The following is a 22,534-nucleotide window of genomic DNA, read 5'->3' as shown; positions in this document are numbered from 1 at the left end:
CTCCTGCTGACCCTGGCCGCTCCCGCCACTCCATCGACCCCCCGAGTGTGAGAATCTCCCCCCCCCCTCCCTGTACATCAACGGGCGCTCCTCTCCAGCACCACCCCTCCCCCCTGACCCCGCCCCCTTCCTTCCTTCCCTAGCGCGGGAGGAAAAACCTGTGCTTTCCACCAAGCCAGCCCAGCCCCCTCAGGCGCAGCTCCCTTTCGCGGCCTGATCCCAGCTCCCCCACCTCGGGCCTCTCCTCTCCTCTCCTCTCTTCTCCTCTCCCCTCTCCCCCAATGGGGCCCCCTCCTCCAACCACCGACGCCCACACTCTCACCAAACCCCCACTACGAACCATTTCACCCTACCCCACCCAGCACCCAAAATGCAAACGGTACCAAACAGAATAGAACATCCCCCCCCCCCCCCCCCCCCAAAACACAACAATCACATCAATCCCCTCGCAACCGACCCTCAATCCAAGTCCAACTTTTCGGCCTGGATAAAGGTCCACGCCTCCTCCGGCATCTCGAAGTAGTGGTGGCGGTCATTGAAAGTGATCCACAGTCGTGCCGGCTACAACATTCCAACTTTCACCCCCTTCCGATGCAGAGCCGGCTTAGCCCGATTGTACCCTGCCCTCTTCTTGGCCACCTCCGCGTTCCAGTCCTGGTATATTCGGACCTCTGCAATCTCCCACCTGCTGCTCCACTCCTTCTTTGCCCACCTTAGGACACACTCCCTGTCCATGACGTGGTGCAACCGCACCAGCACCACCCGCGGCGGCTCGTTGGGCTTGGGCCTCCTCGCCAGGACTCGGTGGGCCCCCTCCAGCTCCAGGGGCCCCGGAAAGGCCCCTGTGCCCATCAACGTGTTCAACATCGTGACCACGTATGCTTCAACATCCGACCCCTCCACTCCCTCCGGGAGACCCAGAATCCGCAGGTTCTTCCTCCTCGACCAGTTCTCCATGTCCTCAAACTTTTCCTGCCATTTCTTATGCATCGCCTCGTGCGCCTCTACCTTCACCGCCAGGCCCAAGATCTTGACCTCGTTCTCCGAGGCATTTTGCCGCACCTCCCGGATCGCCGCCCCTTGGGCTTTCTGGGTCTCGAGCAGCTTGACTATCGAAGCCTTCATCGGCTCCAACAGTTCTGCCTTCAATTCCGTGAAGCAGCGCTGGAGAAACTCCTGCTGTTCCTGCGACCACTGCGCCCATGCTGCCTGGTCTCCACCCGCCGCCATCTTGATTTTCCTCCCTCGCACTTTTCGCTGCTCCAAAACTACTTTTTTCACCGCTCCACTCCTGGTCCAATCCATACAGTGCCGGGGAAATGTTACTATCACCTTCCCTCACTGGGAACCGTCAAACAAATGCCGCTGGGGGCCCTAAAAAGAGCCCTAAAGTCCTCCGCAACCGGAAATCTCCAATTAAATAATTAAAAGAAAACTTTTGAGAAATGAAAATCGAAAAAATGAAAATCACTTATTGTCACAAGTAGGCTCCAAATGAAGTTACTGTGAAAAGCCCCTAGTCACCACATTCCGGCGCCTTTTCGGGGAGGCTGGTACGGGAATTGAATTGTGCTGCTGGCTTGCTTTGGTCTGCTTTCAAAGCCAGCGATTTAGCCTTGTGCTAAACCAGCCCAGCTAAACCTGTGAACCTTAAAATAAAATAAAGATTATTTATTCTCATACTCTTATTCTGAATTAATGCACCATGACAAACATCATCTCACACATGCACACACACATATATAAAGATTTGATAAAAGTCTTTGACTTCTTCGTTTTCAGCGATCACTCGCGAATGAGTATGATCGTCCACCTAAGAAACTGTTACTCGTCATGGGTTCTATGGGTCCTTGCATGGCTGATGAGCTACATCTTCGACCGCACTCTTGGCAGGTATTTCTGGGTGGTGGGATCAGTCCTTGGATCCTAGATCACTGGTATTCCTTTACTGGGCCTCTTGCCATCAGGTGTATTTGAACAATTGTGTCCTTTTCATCAGGAGGTTCCTCCAGCTAGGTCTCTTCTGAGCAAAGGTCTCCCAGGCATTAACATCCATGTGGCATTTCTTGAGGTCGACCTTCAGGATGTCTTTGACGCCCATCCTTTGTCCTCCTCTTGTTCAGAAGCCTTCCTTGAGCTGGGCGAAGAAGATTTGCTTTAGCAGTCAGGAATCTGACATCCTAAGCACAGAGCCAGCCCAGCATAGTTGGTGTCAGATGATCATGGCCACAATGCTAGTGCTCTTGGCTCCTTCAGGGCCAGGCATACAAACATCAGTTTCCAGCTGATGCAGAGAATCCATCTCAGACAGCATTAATGCTACCTTTCCAGAGCCTTGAGGTGGTGTCTGTATGTCGTTCAGGTTTCTGAGTCATGCAGAAGAGTTGGGAGGGTGACTGCCTTATACATGAGATGTCATGGTCATCAAAGACTCTTGTCCAAAGGAAGCGCTCGTGGTTGCATACAAAGTTTGATCTCCACATCAAAGTTGGCATTGGAGGAGAGGTGGCTCCTCGGGTATTAATTAACTCAGTCTCTAATTTACAATTCATGGCCTTCCACTTGAAAGTCCTGTTGTTTCTTTAAAGTATTCAATGATTTACAGTTAAAGTGAAGGTTGTGAAGTTTTTGTCATCGAATATCTAGGAGATGGTTCTCACGTGAACTTTGAAACTGGGACAGGTTAAATGCTTTGCTTGATAAACTGCAGCTAGTTTCAGAGTGTGGTTTCAGACTGATTCTTAAAAGGTAAAGATGACAGCCTGTCTTTGCAACCATTGTCAGTGTTATTCTGCAGTCTGCCGAGTCCCTTCTGAATATTGGAATAATAATATTAGAAGACAGTTTCAGTCACATGATCAGTAACAACTGTCAACCCGGAATGACTTTCACACTTAGCTGGTGGAGAACTCGTCTTGTCAGCTGATCCTTGTTGAACGGCAACCTGGAATTTCAAGGAGTCCATTAACTCTGTGTTTGGATAAGCTCTCAACAATGGCAAGTGTGAATTCTACATTTCAGGGGGATGTCCCCCACATGGTTAATCAATTCAGAACTTTCCAAAAGCTTGATCGTCTGTGTTGAATAGGCAAAGATCACCTGACCCCCCCTCTTGGCAGCCATCTTAACAGTTCACCAGTGTACATTAAAAAAATAGAGTTTCAAAAATTTCCATACATGTGTCCATAAATGATGATTATGAGATTATGACATGCCTTTACTGGGCATGACAATAACATTGCATTATTTGTTCTTCAATGGTGATGGTTCAAGATTAAAGAGTAGGGCTAAATAGATGTTTATTCAGATTAACTGAAAGTACTAGTATATAAACACACTGGGAAGGAGATGGAGATGGTTTAAGTCCCACTCCAGTAACTTTAATAAACTGTGATTATCACTACATTAATGCCTCCAGGATTTGGTTCAGTCTATTTAAATTTCACCTCAAATTATAACTTCCTCAAGTAACTGTAATTCTTGCAATTCCTGAGACTTTAAAACATCAATATATGAAGTGACTGCTTGTGGTGGGACACCAAACCCTGACTTCTTAATAATGTTTTTCCCTCCAGGCAGGGGAATGCAACCAGTCCTAAAATTAAATACTGTAATATAAATACATATTTTATTTAAATTAATGATTTCAGTATGCTTTGATAATATTCACACATATTTCCATTTATGACCACCTATATTAAAAGCATAAAACCTCTGGCATAAAATGTTGGTAAAGTTAGTGACGGGCACCCCGGACCATGGATAATGTATATCAACTTCGCTCTCCAAGCCCCCCCCCATCCCATCCCCCATCCAATTCCTTCCACGTTGAACGGTAAATGTTTCTTAAGTGGCTTAAAGAAATGTAAGTTGTGAAATATTGATTTCAGGTTTTATATAGTTGACTTGTGAAAAGGTTGCTGGAGTGTGCGATTGCGGTTATGCAGGGTCCAGGGCCCCTTGTCCTTCTGGGTTCTCCACGGCCCGTGTTCCGAGGCTGCGCCGTTTGCTCCGTTCGGCGGCGCTCGGCTCCCTCCGCTTCCATCGGGCTGCGTTCGGCGGCGCTCGGCTCCCATCGGGCTGCGTTCGGCGGCGCTCGGCTCCCTCCGCTCCCATCGGGCTGCGTTCGGCGGCGCTCGGCTCCCTCCGCTCGCGTTCGGCGGCTCTCGGTGAGGGGGGATGGCCGCGGACGGGGGACGATGAGGAGGAGGAAGTGCCGGTTTGACAGCTCCCTTTTCCCCTCTGGTGTAATGAATGAAGCGAGCTCCGAGCCGCCGGCCATGCACTGAGCGAGCAGCGTCACGATTCCCGCACAGTCCCCGAACATGTCATTTTTTAAGCGTAAAGGTAAGGAGGAGGAGGGAGGGGAAGCGGGCTTGGCGTGAGGGAGGCGGCAAGATCAGGCCCTGCTGCTGGGGGTAGGCCTCCCAGAGCTGACTGCTGCCTTGGAGGCGACTCCCTCCTTCCTTCCCTCCCTCCCTAGCAGTGTGGGCAACAACCTGCAGCTTCATGGACTGTTTTCCACACTCATTCCAGTTATTGCTCCTTGTTGGTGTTCTGTGCACTCGAGTGGTTTCTTACAGAGACAACAACAAATGTCCTTGCTCCCATTTTAATGCAACGAATCCAGCAGTTTAGGCAGAGGCATTTTAAATTCGACGCGAGTTTTGGAAGGAAGCCACAGCACAGGGGTACAGCAAAAAAAAAACTTTCAGCCTCTCTGCTGTGTTTTGAAAAGCGGCAGTGTTGTTGTGAACTGCAGGCGGCTGGTTTATTTGCAGCCAAAATCACAACTGCACGAATGTTGTTGTGGGACTGTGTCACCTTGACGTTGTGTTGCTTCTAAAATGAGGGAGGGAGGGAGGCAAAATGCGTGGAGCTGACTGACTGATTCAAATTCTGTTGAGCCAATTCGGCATCGCCAGAATGGTTACAGCACAGAAGGAGGCCATTTCGCCACTGTCGTCTGTGCTGGCCCTGTGAGGGAGAAATTCGCCTAGCGCCACTCTCCTCCTGCCTTCTCCCCTGCACGCTCTTCCTTGACAGATGATAGTCCAATTCTCTGCTGAATGGCTTGATTGAACCTGCCTGCCCCCGACACATTCTTGGGCAGTGTATTCCAAATCCCAATCACGGCGTGAAAAAGTTTTTCTTCCTGTGGCCATTGCTTCTTTTGCCAATTGCCGTAAATTGCTTTGACCAATGGGAACAATTTTTCCTTATCTACTCTGTCCAGACTCCTCATGATTTTGAATACCTCTATCAGTCCCAGCTTCTTCAATTTATCCATGGAAATGAAGTCCCTCATTCCTGGAGCGATTCTCATGCCTCTTTTGTGTTGTTGCACCCTCTCTAATGCATTTCTATCCAACTTTAATATTGAAATGTACAAACATTTAGCATGAGTTGACTGCTGCAGCATATTTACCGCCTGGCCTGTACAACATATAAATGAGATGTAAAATTTGTGGCTTTTTGTGTTTTTGAGTGATTAACAGTATCTGTTCGCTCCTTGTCAGGTTGCTTGGTAGAGCTTGGTCAAATGAACTGATATAACTCATACTTCAGTCAACCTTAATCCTTTATTATAATTTTGCTCCAGGGACAGCTACATTGCAACAATAAATGCTAATATACCCTATTTTGGATAGCCACTTGGGAAAGCCCTAGGTGCCCCAAGACTTTGTGAGTACAATTCTGTCCTCTGCCAATTCCTGCAGCTGTCACATACCACTCTTTCATTCAGATGAGTCCATGGACTTCAGAATTACTTAATTTTATGAGAGGCCTTTTGGCCTATTTATGAAAGATGAAATAAATGCAAGTTTACACTATCATCTTGTTTATTTTCCTACCTAAAGGATCAGTCTTGGCTCAGTGGGAGCTTTCTCAACCGTATTTCAGAAGAGTACGAAGTCTTACAACACCAGGTTAAAGTCCAACAGGTTTGTTTCGATGTCACTTGCTTTCGGAGCGCTGCTCCTTCCTCAGGTGAATGAAGAGGTATGTTCCAGAAACACATATATGGTCGCATTCCGAGCATTGTTTGGCATCTTTGAATTTGTCTATATATGTGTTTCTGGAACATACCTCTTCATTCACCTGAGGAAGGAGCAGCGCTCCGAAAGCTAGTGACATCGAAACAAACCTGTTGGACTTTAACCTGGTGTTGTAAGACTTCATACTGTGCTCACCCCAGTCCAACGCCGGCATCTCCACATCATGGTATTTCAGAAGATCATGGTTCAAGCCACTCCACTGACTTGAATACACAATTGAAGTTAACACATCAGTGACAGAGCGAGCAGGTGCTCCAACCTTTGGATTAGATATTTAACCAATGCTCTGGCTGCTTCCTCAGGCAGGTGTAAACAATCCTGTACATGACTCCAGGAAGAGTATTTACACGTTTATATCCATCCTTAAAATTGAATAGTGTGCAGTTTTTGTCTCCTTATTTAAGAAAGGATATTAATATGTTAGAAGCGGTTCACAGAAGATTCACTCGACTGATGCATCAGCTGCGGGGGTTAAATTAAGAGGGACAGGCTGGCCTGTATCTATTGGAGTTTAGAGAGGTGATCTTATTGAAACATACAAGATCCTGAGAGGACTTGACAGGGTGCATACTAAAAGGATGTTACCATAGAATCCCTACAGTGCAGAAGGAAGCCATTTGGCCCATCAAATCTGCACCCGCCCTCTGAAAGAGGACCCTACCTAGGCCCACTCCCCACCCTATCCTCACCTAACCTGCACATCTTTGGACTGTGGGAGGAAACTGGAGCACCCAGAGGAAACCCACACAGATACGAGGAGAACGTGCAAACTCCACATCGACCGTCACCCAAGTATGGAATCAAACCCGGATCCCTGGCACTGTGAGGCAGTATTGCTAACCATTGTGACACCGTGCTAACCCACTTGTGGGAGAGACTGGAACCAGGGGACACCGTTTAAAAATAAGGGGTCTCCCATTAAAGATGGCGATGAGTAGGCATTTTTCTTCTCCCAAAGGGTCATGAAGTTTTGGAACACTCTTTCCTGGAGAGCAGCGGACGCAGTGTCATTGAATATTTTGAAGGCAGAGGTAAATAGATTCTTCACCAACAAGGGAGTCACAGGTTATCGGGGGTTGGCAGAATGTGAAGTTGAGGCCACAATCAAATCAGCTGTGATCTTGTTAAATGGCAGAGCAGGCCCGAGGGGCCGATTGCTAATTTAGATGTTGTAACAGGAGCTTTCTTTCAATGTTCTGGCCAACCCAACTCTATTTAAAACACATCTAACATCTTTTACCATTCTTGTTATGGGATCTTGCTGTACACAACTAGACTACCAAACGTCCTTACATTACAATGCCAGACAACCAGACATGAAAAGTACTGCAACCGGAGAACATTTAATTAATACAAGTTCTTTGTTCACAACCATGTACGTAACCCTAAGATGAGCTTCTGACCACATGTCTGCTCCTTCACCTTGAGTGCTTACTTCCCTATCTTGCATTGCTCCCACTGCTGAAAACCATCATCCATGCCTTTGTTGCCTCTAGACTTGGATATCCCATTGTTCTCCAAGCCAACCTTTCATCTTTCACCCGATGCAAATTTGAGCTCATCTAAAGTTTTGCTGTCCGTATCCTAACTCACAGAGTCCCATTCACCCGTTACCCTTGTGCTCCCTGAGTTAGGTTTGCTCCTGGTCGGACAGAGGCTCAATTTTAAAATTCTCAACTTTGTTTTCAATTCCCTCAGTGGCCTTACCCGTCCCTATCTCTTTCACTTCCAGTGGTACAACCCTCCAAGATCGCTGTGCACTTCTGATTTGATCGCACCACCACTGGCAGTCAGCTGCTTAATCCCTAGGCTCTGGAATTCTTCCACTGCCACCCACACAGAACCTCTCCCTCTTTCTTTCCTCCTTTAAGGTGCTCCTAATAACCTAGCCCTTTGACCCAGCATTTGGTCACCTGTTCAAATTTTTTTTAGTGGCTCAATGTCAGATTTTGTTTGCTGACAATCTGCTGAAGATATTCTACCACATTAAAATTGCTATACATATGCAAGTAATTGTTGCTTGCCATCTAAGCTTCCCACAACATCTTTCCAAACTGGGATCTGACTCTTGGCATTCATATGGACTGCCCATTGCAATTTTCTTGAAGCAGCATACACACCTTGGGTAGAAGATTTACTGTATATTCATACACAAAAACAATCTATTTAAAAGTTTGTAATGGTTCAGTGTACATACCTGTATTCTCTTAAAAAAAAAAAACCACACAAGTTGTATTTTGTAACTTTAGTGCCTCCACCTCGTGCTTTAGATACGATATGTTCTGCATCTATGCACATTCCCATACCAGCCTCCCCGAACATGCTCCAGAATGTGGTGACTAGGGGCTTTTCACAGTAACTTCATTTGAAGCCTACTTGTGACAATAAGCGATTTTCATTAATAATTTTGAAGGTCTGTTTAAGCAAGCAACATTGTAGTCGCCAGAAATAAAGGTTTGTGAATATTTTTATTGCTGGAGATGTCTGGTCAGCTTCACAGTAACATCAGCACTGTCAAAAGCATGTAAAAATAGTCTCTCCCTGCCCAAGTTGCACCTCCTGTCAGCTGAACCTTGAAGGATGTTGAAGTCTGTTGCTTACTGACCCATTCTCACAGCTGCAAATGTAATCCTCACTTTTCCAGAAAATTGCTGCATTATGTTAACTTCTGTATAGTTGATTAAACTGTGGAGTATGATGGGTACCTTTTGGGGATGGAGCAGAGGTGGGAGAACAAAGAGTTAATTTGTGAACGCTTGTAATATCCTGGCCAGCAAACATGTTTACCTAACCTCTTTTGAATTACTTTTGTGACTGCATACATTTCTGGTGAGAAGGAATGTTATTCATCAAATTCTGTGACTGCTTCATGTTTGATGTGAATGCTAGGTGTGTATATTTAGTTTTTTTACTGGTTGTCTGCCATAATTGGTACAAGGAAAGTGTATTTATCTTGAATGATTTGACATGTAAATTAAATGAGCAGTCTTCAAGATGGATGGCAATTAAGTAAGAATAAAAGAGGTAAAGAAATGGTGCAAGGATTACAAGGAAAAGAGAGTGGGAGGGCTGTTGGAATTGCCGAAACAATTGCAAATGAAAGATGTTGAAGCGAAAGTGTCCTTCCAGTGTGACTCCACTGCTCCTGGATGCTTCACTTGGCAATTCAAATTGTTCATTTTAGACTTTCAGACCTCCACGTTATGCTAATAAATAAAACTAAAAACAGGATGTATTCTAAATGGCTACACTGGCTGCATTTTCTCAGTTTTACTTCAGAATTCCAAAGTGCCCAGGAAAACTGAGGATGGAGACTGGCATGCCCTGGGTTCAGAGGGAAAGATCTAATGAATAGTTATAAATATTTAAGCATAATCTTTCAATAACACCAACTACTTCTGCAGTAATACTTTCTTTATGGACATTTCTGGACCCCCAGTATAAAAGTCACCAAGTAAGTTAGAAAGAGCTGAAAACTCGTATTACTTGGAATATTTATCAAGGGTGAAATGTGAGAAAACAAAATTGTACACAAGCAATTTGTAGGGTACGTGCTATTTCTTACCAGAAGGTAGTAAAAATAAAAAACACCTTTGCTGTTGCTGAACAGGTCTTTTACAAGTTTCTACTTAAACAGTGATATGCATCCCTCCACCATCACCTCAGTAACTATTAAAATAAAAATGAGCCATCTGTATTTAGTCTATATTTTTATTCACATTGTCTGATTCTTGAGTTAAGGGAATTTTGATGAGAGATTGAGTCGACTAAGCACTATATTCTCTATAATTTTGAAGAATGAGTGGGGGAATCTCCTAGAATCATAAGAATCTTGGAATGCCTGATAGGGTAGACGCTGGGAGGTTGTTTCACATGGCTGGGGACTCTACACCGAGGGGGTCACAACTTCAGAATAAAGTGTTGTCCATTTAGCACTGAATGAAGAGAAATTTCTTCACAAAAAGGGTGTGGATCTTTGGCATTCTCTAAACCAGAAGGCTGTGGATGCTTAGACATTTGAATGTGTTCAAGTCAGAGATTTGTATATTAAGGGAAAGTGTGGGAGGTAAAGTTGAGGTCAATCAGCCGTGATTGTATTTCAGTGATGCAGAAGACTCGAGGGGCTGAATGGCTTATGCCTGCTATTTCCTATTGTCTAAGAGGGCAGCACGGTAGCATAGTGGTTAGCACAGTTGCTTCACAGCTCCAGGGTCCCAGGTTCGATTCCCGGCTGGGTCACTGTCTGTGCGGAGTCTGCACATTCTCCCTGTGTCTGCGTGGGTTTCCTCCGGGTGCTCCGGTTTCCTCCCATAGTCCAAAGATGTGCGGGTTAGGTGGATTGGCCATGCTAAATTGCCCTTCGTGTCCGAAAAATGTTAAGTGGGGGCTACTGGGTTATGGGGATAGGGTAGATACATGGGCTTCAGTAGGGTGCTCTTTGTAAGGGCTGGTGCAGACTCGATGGGCCGAACGGCCTCCTTCTGCACTGTAAATTCTATGATTCTAAAGGAGTAGTGAGTAAGAAAATTAGAATTCTGAAGTAGAATTGCAGAGGCTGGCGGTAAAATTGTTAAATATTTAGTGAATGCTTCCTAGAAGCATTTGACGTACAGAATTACACTAACTTGCTATTCAAATTTCGTACAACTGTATATTCGATACCCATGAGGTCTTGGAGGTCTGTGTGAAGAGAGCGATTTAGTGGACTTGACTAACAAATCCCATGGGTGATATCTGGACATTTTGAGAGTTCGGGTTATTGACACAGAGGCACCTTTCGGGCACAAGTGAAGTTGGACGTGTGTTGTAAAATAAAAAGATGACAAAAGGCCACAACAAGCCCATTTACCTTATCACCACGTCACAAAGGCTAATCCAAGGAGTAGGCTGGAATAGTGCTTGTACAGCAATAACATAACCTGAAGGGGAAGAACCTGCTAGATAAGCTCCTTCAACGTTTTTGAAGACTTTGACATATAAATAGGATTCTATGTTCTGTAGTTTTTTGGAACTGTTGGAAAATTCCCAGGTGAAAGACTTCCTAGTGAAACCCAGGAATCCAGGGTGGAGAATGGGACCAGGTAAAAATTGGCTTTGAAAGTAAAATTAGAAATTGAGAGTTCCCGTGGAAACTAATATCTGAATTAGGGGTTTGTGTTGAGCAGTGTACTGAGAATAATGTCCGTGCAATAGAGGTGCAGCAGTGATTCCCAAAGATGATACAGGATGAGAAGCGTTAGTTCTGAGGAAAGGCTAGAGAAACTGAGGCTCGTTTCATTGGAAGGAAATTGTTAATGGGCGAGGAGATAAAATTGGGAAAAACGATTTCCATTGGTCAATGAATTGGTAACTTGTGGACAACAATTTAGTATCTTTAAAGAGGCATGTACTGATTATTTTTAGCACAAGAAGGTTTCAGGTTTTGCCATGCCCTGCCAGAAATTGTGCTGGAAGCAGGATCCACAGCAGCTTTGAAAAAAGTAGATTAATATTTTAACAGGGTATGAGTCAAGGATTAAGGAATAGGACTTACTGGATAGCTCGGTAGACAGCGAGTATGTTTGCATAATTTTAATTTGTGTTATAAAAATCTGTGGATCTCTCCTGCATAAGAATGTATGAAGTGGAGAAAGACCAAATGGTCCATCCCATCCGGTCATAATGCAGGCTGCTTGCACCATCCACCCGTCCCTCTGTCATAGAACCTCTTGAGGGAAGTTAGACAAAATCTTCGGCCAATTGAGGAAGATACTTTGGGGAAATTCATCTTCAGTAGCAGTAGGTCTTTTTGTGTTCTTGACGTCTCTTTTGCTCTTGGAACTAAGGACATTGACATCATCATCACAGACTGCAGCATATTTTTACATCTGATGCATAAAAGTATGAAGTTAAACCGCTCAAGGCAGTTGCTTCACAAATTTAATACACAATGACCTTGGAGCTAAGTCTATCACATCAATGCTGTGACAAGTGGATAATCTGAGTAGAAAAGCACAATTTTTGTGCCTATCTTCAATGATGCCGGATCTTGGAGCGGTTACCTTGAGCTATTTTCTCATTTCCAAATTTCCCCCCTCGGTTTACCTCTGAGGTACATGAACTACCCACTCTCAAGTCTTCACCAGTATGCTTTCGATCTTGCTGTCATGAGGTTTGGAAAGTGCCATGTGATTGGCTTACAGTTCTTTTTTTCTTTCCTCTCTTGAGTTTCATCCTTTTGGGAAAAGTTGTCGGTCTCCCGTTCATACTTGAAGACAAACCTGGGATTTGCTTTGTGTACAATCGTGGGCACAAAGCTGCATCTTAGCATTGTGTCATAATATATTCGATTTGATGAATTGCAACACTGCGTGGGGATTAAGCTGTTTACATGGAAAATCTGATTGACCTAGTTAGAGTTCTACTGCTTTGAGGGAAAAGTTTTTGGGGGGCGGGAGGGTGTTGGGAGTTTGCGTGGTAGTGAAGAGCTGAACAATACCTACTCGGATTAATGTAAATAAATAGACCAGAAACCCCAAATGTGTCATAATGAAGTTACTATTAAAATTAACAGAAAACCTTTGTTTTTAAGGTTCCATGGCTTCATAACATGAATGCCATTACACTGTCATTTGCAAATATTTTTACATCTGCCATAGTGCAAATAAGGACAAATCAATTGGTGCAGCATCTGGTTTGGGGACCACAGATTGTGTTACAACCTGCTGTTACTGATCCCCTCACAGCATATAACTGTCCTGTGAATAATTCCAGAATTTTGGTCTCTGCCAGCTGACCTATAAGACCATTCCAGGTGTTATCACTCTTTGAAGAACGGCTTCCCAACATAACTGATCGGTTTTCGACCTCTGTTCCCTTGTCCTATTATTGTAATAGTGTTCCTAAAAGTACATTTCCTATTATAATGAATAACTTCTTTAATAAGGTTCTCTTTCAACCTCAATTGTAATGCTGAAGAATCCAGACCCTAGATTTATGCTGAAGTGTTTGATAAGTAAGGTGTCAGTGCAGAAGGGGCCATGTTGCTGTAGTTATTAGTGAGGTAGACCCTCTCCCTTTCATGGGAAACCAAGCATGAATACTGCGTACTTTGCAATTGAATCTTCAAGCTCCAGATACAGTGGGTGGGATTCTCCAATCGCGCGGCAGAGTGTCCACACCGTCGCAAACGCTGTCGCGTTTTATGACAGCGTGAATGGGCCGCTCCCACGTCTAATTTTGGTCCCTACAGGGGGCTAGCACGGCGTTGGAGCGGTTCGCGCCGCTCCAGCTGCAGATCCCGGCGCGAACTGGGTGCCGCGCATGCGCAGTTGCGCCGGCGCCAACAAGGACATGCGCAGTGGCGCCGGCGCCAACATGAGTGGCCTCCTTCAACCCACTGGCCCTGACGCAACATGGCGCAGGGTTACAGTGGCCAGCGCGTAGGAAAGGAGGCCCCCAGCCACAGAGGCCGGCCCGCCGATTGGTGGGTCCCGTTCGCGGGCCAGGCCATATCGGAGGCCCCCCCCCCCCCCACGGGGCCAGGACCCCATCCACCCCACAGGCCGCCACTCGAACCTTACACGACGAGGTCCCGCTGGCCCAGAGCAGGTTAGAACGGAGCTGGTGGGACTCTGCTCTTTTCCTACGGCCACTTGACCCATCCGGGCCGGAGAATCGGCAGGCTGGCCGCGTAGAGCGACCGGCGCCGCGCTAACCACGCTGGCGCCAATGGCGCCGATTCTCCGCACTGCGGAGAATCTCGGGGCGGCGTGGCCCATTCGCGGGTTTTCTCCGGCCCGGCGCGGGGCAGGGAGAATCCCACCGAGTAATTTTTGATTCAGACAGCCACATATCCAACTGTGCTGCAGAGTATTCCAAGAAAGCAGCGGAACCTGATTTATTCCATTTTGTATATTACTTGATATGCTCCCCGATTGGTTGAGTCAGGAGTACTATTAATGACATAAATTGTTGAGTCTGTTGCACGAGGATGCTTGAAGGAAAGTAACCATAATGTGAGTGGAAATAAAAGTAAGGAAATGGAGAATCTGTGGATAAACTGAATAATGCCGAGAGTATTCTTTAATCAGTATAAATATCCAGAAATTATAGGGAAATACTAGCTGGTTTATCAAACCTGCTTCATACTCTATATTCTAATTACTCTATAACTAGACGGGATAGGTAATGGTGTAGTGGCATTCTGGACGAACAATCCAGAGTACTGCTCCAGACACCCAGGTTGGTTCCCAGCGCGGCAAATAGTGAAGTTCAATTTTTTAAAAAGCTGGAATTAAGAGTCAAATGATGACCGTGAGACCACTGTTGATTGTTGCAAAAGCCCATCTAGTTCACTAATGTCCTTTAGGGAAGGAAGTCCTTACCTGGTCTGGCCAGGTGACTCCAGACCCCCAGCAATGTGGTTCATTCTTAACTGCCACTCAGTTCAAGGGATAGCCTTGCTAGCGATGCCCACATTCCATGAAAGAATAAAGATCACTACCTACCCCCCTCCCACCACACCCTCCTCTCTCCCTAGCCATGCAATCTCCTGAAAGAGGCAAGAAACCAGAGAAAAGAGAAGAAAACCTGTGGAAAATGTTTTCCCTACTTCCTCAGGTGAACAAAATTTGGAATAAACCCAAAGCTCCCGTGCAGATCATCTTAAATACAGAAGATACAGGGTGGTGGTGGTGGTGGGGGCGGGTGGGGGGGGGGGGGGGGGGGCGCATAGGGTGCTGCATTATAGGAGGTAGTTACATTTGTAGCTTCAATTTACACCAGAAGTAATTGTTGTCATCAAATATGAACGGAAATAAGACGAGGGGCATTAAAGGCTACTTAAACAAATGTCACTGGGAAGATAAGGTGGAGAGAGCTGCATCTGAATGTACCTCAGAAACACTTGAGGTCAAATGCTATGAGAGAATTGACTGAAATGTTCAAATGATGCTCAAGTAGACGAGCCATTTGTAAGGTCAGATAGAGAAATTATTGAGCAGAGTCCAAAGATGTGGACTCTTGGGTGGATTGTCCCTTTGTGTCCAGAGATGTGCAGGTGATGTGGGGTTGTGAGGTAAGGGTAGGAGGAATAGGCCGAGGTAGGGCACTCATTCAGCGGATCGGTGCAGACTCGGTGGGCAAAATGGCCTCCTTGTGCACTGTATTGATTCATGATTCTTGATTCTATTATTCTATGGCTCATCTAAATTCCCATAGAAACATCTTGGGAGAGGTCGAACAGACTGTTGCAGAGTTTGGAAGGTAATAAACCTTTGTATTCAGAGACTTGAGGAGGAGTTGGAATAGCTGAGACAAATGAGGTATTAGAACAAACTTAATAACAGTAGCAATGGAAAAGAAAAGAACAGAGCATGATTTGAATAGAATGATCTATGCACGCATCAATACTGAACAAAAAAGCTGGACAACACTCAGACTAGGCAGCATCTATGGAGAGATACAGAGTTAACCTTTCAGGTTCATGACCTTCCACTTGAACCCAAATATTTTTTTCCCCAGAATCCGCATTTTGTACGATAAAACTGACTTAGCTTATAAAATACAAATAATTTCTTAATGTGTTTCATCAGAATAACGTTTCTTCCTTCATATCTCTTTTTATCATCTGAATTTTTTCCCTTTATGATAATATATGGCATTACTCTTTCATAGAGATAGCTTTATATGCAACATTTAAAAATAATGAGTGATTTTTGCTCTCATAAAAACGTTAATGTGGGGCAATGAAATGAGGTTCAGCATGGGTTAGAATTTAGCTTCCTGTTCTCAAAGAGTACGCAAAGCTGTAGGGTAGCAGTCTGAATCTTTTGATTTTGTAAGCTGCAAGTAATCAGAGGCTTAACCGGACCAACCTTACACATACTGTGGGCTGCAGAAGCAGTTGACACTGGGAATTCTGCAGTGAGGAACCTCAAAAATCTGTCTATCATCAGGCCATAGATCAGGATTGTGATGGAATACTCCACTTCAGTTTGCCTAATTTGGCACCCCACCCACCAGCTTAAACACCCATTCCATCCACTACTGGTGCACTGTGCCTGTCGTGTCTTGTAGAGAAATTTACGAGATGCACTGCAGCAATTCCCAAGGCTTTTTTGACAAGGCCTCCCAAACTCTCTACCCTCTAGAAGGACAGGGGCAGAAAGTACACGAGAACACCACCATCATCAAATTACTCTCCCGTGTTCCACATCATCCTGACTTGGAAATGTATTGCTATTTCCTATCACTGCTGAGCTAAAATCCTGGAACTGGATAAAGTGGAGAAGCCGCGACTGCTCTCCTTGGAGAGGAAAAGATTAAGAGGCGATTTGATGGAGGTGTACAAAATCATGAGTGGCGTGGACAGTAAGAAATTGTTGCGTTGGCGGAAGGATTGAGACCAAAGGACACCAATTTAAAATGATTGGAAAAAGAAGCAATGGTGACTTGAAGAAAACCTTTTTTACACAGCATTTAGGATCTGGAATGCTCCGTCGGGGAATGTAGTGTAGGCAGATTTAATCGAGGCCTCATGAAGAGAATTGGTAATGATCTGAAGAGGAAATGTTTGCAGGGAAAAGGCAAGGAAATGGCACCAGCTGAGATGCTCTTGCAGAGAGCTGGCGCGGGGCACAATGGACCAAATGGTCTCCTGTGCTACAGCTATTCTTATTTAAAATAACTTTTTTCCAATTAAGGGGCAATTTCGCATGGCCGATTCGCCTACCCTGCACATCTTTGGGTTGTGGAGGTGAGACCCACGCAGACACAGGGAAAATATGTAAACTCCATACGGGATCAAACCCGGGTCCTCTGTGCCGTGAGCAGCAGTGCCAACCACTGCTATAACGATTCTATGAGCTCTCCATCTAACAGCACTGTAGGCGTCCCCTCATCTCACAGACTGCAATGGTTCAAGGTCATTTGGGGATGGACAATAAATGCTGTCCTTGCCAATGATGCCTGCCACCCACGAGTGAATAAAAAATAGATATTTTGAGCGCAGTGTACTTAATGGTATAAAGTTTCCGTACGAACAAATGAGTTCAAATTTATTGCGGTGATCCATTTGGAATTTTTCCCAACAGGCCTATTTTTGAAAGAATGCAGTATTTGTATGTAAAAGGTTGTGGCAGGCCATTGTTGAATCAACACATCAGTTTGTGCTGTGGTGTTTACAAGAAAATAGAAGTACTACTGATGAACCTCTTGTATTCATGCCTTCATAGTTTGCTAAAATGTGATTTTGATGTGTTTGAGTTGGTGTATTTACAACAATTTGAATATGCACGCATCGGTTGTAAATTGAACCCCATTGCACACAGTTGTGGAGGGTGGCAGAATTTACATTGATAATCTGCATAGATAATGCTCAGTGTGGCTGTTGCAAACCTATTGTTGCAAGGTTTTTTTTAAAAAAGGAAGTGAGACAATGGCAGGAAGTAAAAAGAAAATTCAGCAGTGAAAAGTGGCAGTGAGGTAGAATGGGGGTATATTCCACCATGGGCATCAAGGATTTGGTTTGCCTCTTGTGACTTTCTCACCAGGTTTGTTTGCAGTTTCAGCAGGACGATCCCGGTTGAGACATCCAAGGTTGGGTGGAGTTATTTTGTGGAAAAGGTGCAGTCTTAATATAGTGCAGAGTTGAGATTCTCGACCACTGGATTAGTCATGATTGTGCAAAACACTACAATAACCCAACGGAAGTGCAAAAAGGCAACAATAACAGCTTCCTTTTTGAATCTTGTTGGTTAGGCACATGTATATTGTCTTTGGGACTATCGTGTGGTTGCTGTATGCTTCAGAACCGATATTGTGCGCTGCTCAGCCTGGCTTGTAAATTTCCTTTATAAGTTCCTCAAATATATTGTGTTAGAGTTTGGAGATGTTAAGTTTTTTTTTGTTTGTGGGGCGTGGGCGTCGCGGACTGTGCCAGCATTTATTGTCCATCCCTAATTGCCCTTGAGGGGGCAGTTAGCACACTGGGGCTGGTTTAGCACACTGGGCTAAATAGCTGGCTTCTAAAGCATCCAAGGCAGGCCAGCAGCACGGTTCGATTCCCGTACCAGCCTCCCCGAACAGGCGCCAGAATGTGGCGACTCGGGGCTTTTCACAGTAACTTCATTGAAGCCTACTTCTGATGAGCAATTTTCTTTAAGAGTCAACCACATTGCTGTGGGGCTGGAGTCACATGTAGGCCAGACCATAAGGATGGCTGATTTCCTTCCCAAAAAGATATTAGTGAGCCAGATGGGTTTTTACGACAACCAACACTGGTTTTACGGTCATCATTAGACTTTTAATTCCATTTGTAATTAATTCAAATTTCACCATCTGCAGTGGCGTGATTTGAACCTGGGTCCCAGAGCATTACTTTGGGTCTCTGGTTTACTCGTCCAGTGACAATAGCATTACGCCACCACCTCCGTTTTTAAAAAGGTGACCCCTTATTATTAAACAGTGATTCCCTAGTTCTAGATTCTCCCACAAAAAGAAAAACCTTTCCACATCCACCCTCTCAACCTTTGGAACCGTTAAGAAGTAAAATTGAGGCTTGCATTGCAGAGGGACCTTGGTGCTCTCGTGCGTGAACCGCAAAAGGATAGTATACACGTAGAGCTAGTAATTAGGAACGGTAATAGAATGTTATCGTTTACTGTGAGGGGAATGAAGGAGATTATAGGGCAGCACGGTGGCACAGTGGTTAACAATGGTTAGCATTGCTGCCTCTTGGCACCGAGGTCCCAGGTTTCAACCCGGCTCTGGGTCACTGTCCGTGTGGAGTTTGCACATTCTCCCCGTGTTTGCGTGGGTTTCACCCCCACAACCCAAAAATGTGCAGGCTAGGTGGATTAGCCACGTTAAATTGGCCCTTAATTGGAAAAAATGTCCTGGGTGCTCTGAAGGAGGTTATGCTTCAGTTTTACAGAACACGAGTGAGACCATATCTGGAGTTTTGGTCACCTTATTTAAGGATGGATGTAAATGAGCTGGAATGCGTTGGAAGCAATTCAGAGAAGGTTTACCAGATTATTACCTGGAATGGGCGGGTTGTCTTGTGAGGAACGGCTGGACGGGCTGGGCTTGTATCTGCTGGCGTTTAGAAGAGTGAGAGTTGACTTGATTGAAACCTTGGAAGACCCTGAGAGATCTTGAGAGGGTGGATGTGGAAAGGTTTTTCCTTTCGTGGGGGAATTTAGAACTAGGGGTCACTGTTTAAAAATAAGGGGTCACCTATTTAAAAACGGAGGTTAGGTGAAATATTTTCTCTGAGAGTCGTGAGTCTTTGAACGTTTCTCCCAGAAAGGTGGAAGCAGAGTCCTGAATATTTTTAAGACAGAGGTGGATAGATTCTTGGTAAGCAAGGGGACGAGAGGTTATCGGGGGGGGGGGATGAAAATTTGAGGTTACAATCCAATCAGCCATGATCTTATTAAATGGCAGTGCAGGCTTGAGGGGCTGAATGGCCTACTCCTTCCTGCTCCTTGTTCATCAAATTGCAATGATTGCCCTTCATTTGGCAGTTAATGTCTAACCCTTGACTTTCATCATCAAATGGACAAAATGTGAAACAAAAACACCATTCCTTTCACTCCCTCCCGACACTAACTTCCGTTTACTTGTTGACTGACTGCTTTGCATCGCACTGTAGTGAAAGTAAGAGGAAGTAGTTGTGAACATTCTGCCTCAAGTGAAATGCAGCATTATTTAATGGTGGCTAAAGTAGCATGCTTTGTAGCATGGGGACTTGGTGATAATGGGATTTTAAAAATTCATTTACGGGATGTGGGCCTCCCTGACTGGGCCAGCATTTATTGCCCATCCCTAGTTGCCCTTGCTAAGGTGGCGGTGAGCCGCCTTCTTGAACCGCTGCAGTCCATGTGGTGTAAGTACACCCACAGTGCTATTAGGGAGGGAGTTCCAGGTTTCTGACCCAGCAACAGTGAAATAATGGTTACATATTTCCAAATCAGGATGGTGAGTGACTTTTTGGATTTTTTATTGAATTTAAATTCCACCATGGTGGGATTTGAACCCAGGCCCTCAGGGGATAATCCTGGGTCACTGGATTACTCGTCTAGCGATAATACCACTGTGCCACCACCTCCCCTTTGATGACATGACCACCACCGTGTTGCTAATTGTGAAACTTGATAAAATAATTTTAGACTGAGGTGGTTGGGGGCACGGGAGCCTCACAAAATTTATGATGCAACATTTATCTCCATCTGCAGTGGAACATTTTTGGCAGAGACCAGCACTATTTGGAACACATTCTTTCTCCTTGTTCCAGGAACACTGCCAGCCACAACCTATCCATGTGGTGACATTGCCCCCTTTAAGAACAGTGTCTTTTGAGCAGCGAGTTTATCTGCTCATTGCAACAGGAGATGTTGCCGTGTAATGGGTGTTTTCAGCTACGCCCCCTGAATAAATGTAGAGGTGCTTTTAACTTTTAAGGAGTGCATTCACAGCAGATGCATGATCTCCTCGCCATTGACAGCACCCGTTGATGATCTGACAACCATTAATCCGATGGCATCACAACCCAGATATTTGTTCATCTGGTGTTTTTTTTTTTCCATTGGATTGATTTGTGTTTAATGAGGCAGAAACGGGAGGTACTGAGCCAATTATGTGCATCTGCTTGATTGTGTCAGACCTTTTGCGATTCATGCCGTTGACTCCGAAGAAACCAGTGAAACCCATTTCTTTAGGTAGAGCTTGGTGTTTTGGCGACAGCAATGCTGCATTTGTTTATTGTACTGCCACCAAAATCAGGGCTGCGATTAGCACAGGGCAATAAAGCAAATGGGTTTTAATAAGACTGGTGGTTTGTGCCAAATAATGACACATAAAAAAGAACTATTCAAATCCACTGAGCCAGTCAGTCAGTTCCCCTGATAGCACCTGGATAAAGAACCAAAACAAACAGGCAGTGATGTTTCTCAACTGGAAATTTAACAGCGATTTAGCATGTATGATGGAAAGGGCGAAATTAAAGTTACAGCAGTGTTTTGCAGTACATACTGAAACCGTTTTTCTCACCGAATTACACGTAATCTACACTACAGAAACATGCCATTTGGCCCAAATGGTCTGTGCTGGTATTTTAAAAATAAATAGATGTAAGTGTCACCACAGTCCCAGAGGATCAGAGGCTGCTCTCCCCTTGGAGAGCTGACCTGTGGTGATTTAACCTGAGGATCACCACACCTCAGGCAAAGGTTGGTTCGTGAATAACCACAGCCAGTGCGGGAATTGAACCCGCGCTGTTGGCATCGTCCCGCATCACCAACCAACCGTCCAACCAATCTGCTACTGATGCTCTTGAAGTGATGGTTGGGGAAAACTGAATGCATTTAAATATTCTCTTGCTTCTTTGCTTTCTTTTCTTCCTGTGGTAATATCGTACTTTGACTGTAGGCAATGTCTGGTGAGCATAAGGAGGAGATCCATGAGCCCTACAGCTACGAGTTACTAGACCAGAAAATAAATTCCTGAATTTCATTTTGGAAAGCAATGTACTGGTAATTTTTTGGGGGAATATTTTTGTTTCGATTTTTAAAAAAAAAATATATTTTATTCAAATTTTTTTTTCGGTCAAACAAGAACAGTACAGGATTTTCCCCTTTTTACAACTTTAAAACAATATAAATAATAATGACCGTTTTTTTTAAACAAATAAATAATATATTAACTAAACGGCAACTGCCATCAACAAAATAATAACTCTCCAAGACGATAAAGTCCCACACGCCAGTATAAATAACTAATATACAAACAACTATAGGAAACCCCGCATGGGCTCCCCCCCCCCCCCCCCCCCGGGGTTGCTGCTGCTACCTTCTCCATTTCCCTTATCGTTCTGCGAGGTAGCCAAGGAACGGTTGCCACCGCCTGGTGAACCCTTGAGCCGAACCCCTTAGTGCGTACTTTATCCGCTCCAATTTTATGAACCCTGCCATGTCGTTTATCCAGGCCTCCACGCCCGGGGGTTTAGCTTCTTTCCACATAAGTAGAATCCTTCGCCGGGCTACTAGGGACGCAAAGGCCAAAACATCGGCCTCTCTCGCCTCCTGCACTCCCGGCTCACCTGCAACCCCAAATACAGCCAACCCCCAGCCTGGTTCGACCCGGACCCCCACCACCTTTGAAATCACTTTAGCCACACCCACCCAGAACCCATGCAATACCGGACATGACCAAAACATGTGGGTGTGGTTCGCCGGGCTTCCCGCGCATCTCCCGCACCTATCCTCCACTCCAAAAAATCTATGCACCCTGTGTAGAACCTTGAATTGTATCAGGCTGAGCCTGGCACACGAGGACAAAGAGTTTACCCTACTTAGGGCATCTGCCCACAGCCCCTCCTCAATCTCTTCCCCCAGCTCCTCCTCCCATTTTCCCTTCAGCTCCTCTACCATCGTCTCCCCCATATCTCTCATTTCCCTATATATATCTGACACCCTACCATCACCCACCCA

At 45.1% G+C, this 22,534-nt stretch overlaps 1 protein-coding gene across 4 annotated transcripts in view; it reads left to right on the top strand.

Annotated features, from left to right (window-relative positions):
• The first annotated feature begins 4,164 nt into the window (after positions 1–4,164).
• Positions 4,165–22,534, top strand: part of akap10 (A kinase (PRKA) anchor protein 10) — a 110,926-nt gene continuing 92,556 nt past the window's right edge. For 2 of the 4 annotated variants that reach the window (XR_011933704.1, XM_072469742.1), the window contains exon 1: positions 4,165–4,347. Coding sequence is in view for 3 of the 4 variants with exons in the window: in XM_072469742.1 (XP_072325843.1) it covers positions 4,326–4,347 (22 nt within the window). In the remaining variant the exon portion in view is untranslated. The remainder of the gene's footprint in view (positions 4,348–22,534) is intronic. The other 2 variants (XM_072469741.1, XM_072469740.1) reach the window with 1 other exon arrangement.

The sequence above is a fragment of the Scyliorhinus torazame genome, chromosome 12 (genome assembly GCF_047496885.1).
Source record: "Scyliorhinus torazame isolate Kashiwa2021f chromosome 12, sScyTor2.1, whole genome shotgun sequence".
NCBI classification, from domain to species: Eukaryota; Metazoa; Chordata; class Chondrichthyes; order Carcharhiniformes; family Scyliorhinidae; genus Scyliorhinus; species Scyliorhinus torazame.
Note: the sequence above shows the minus strand (reverse complement) of the source record. Positions and strands in the feature narration are given on the sequence as shown.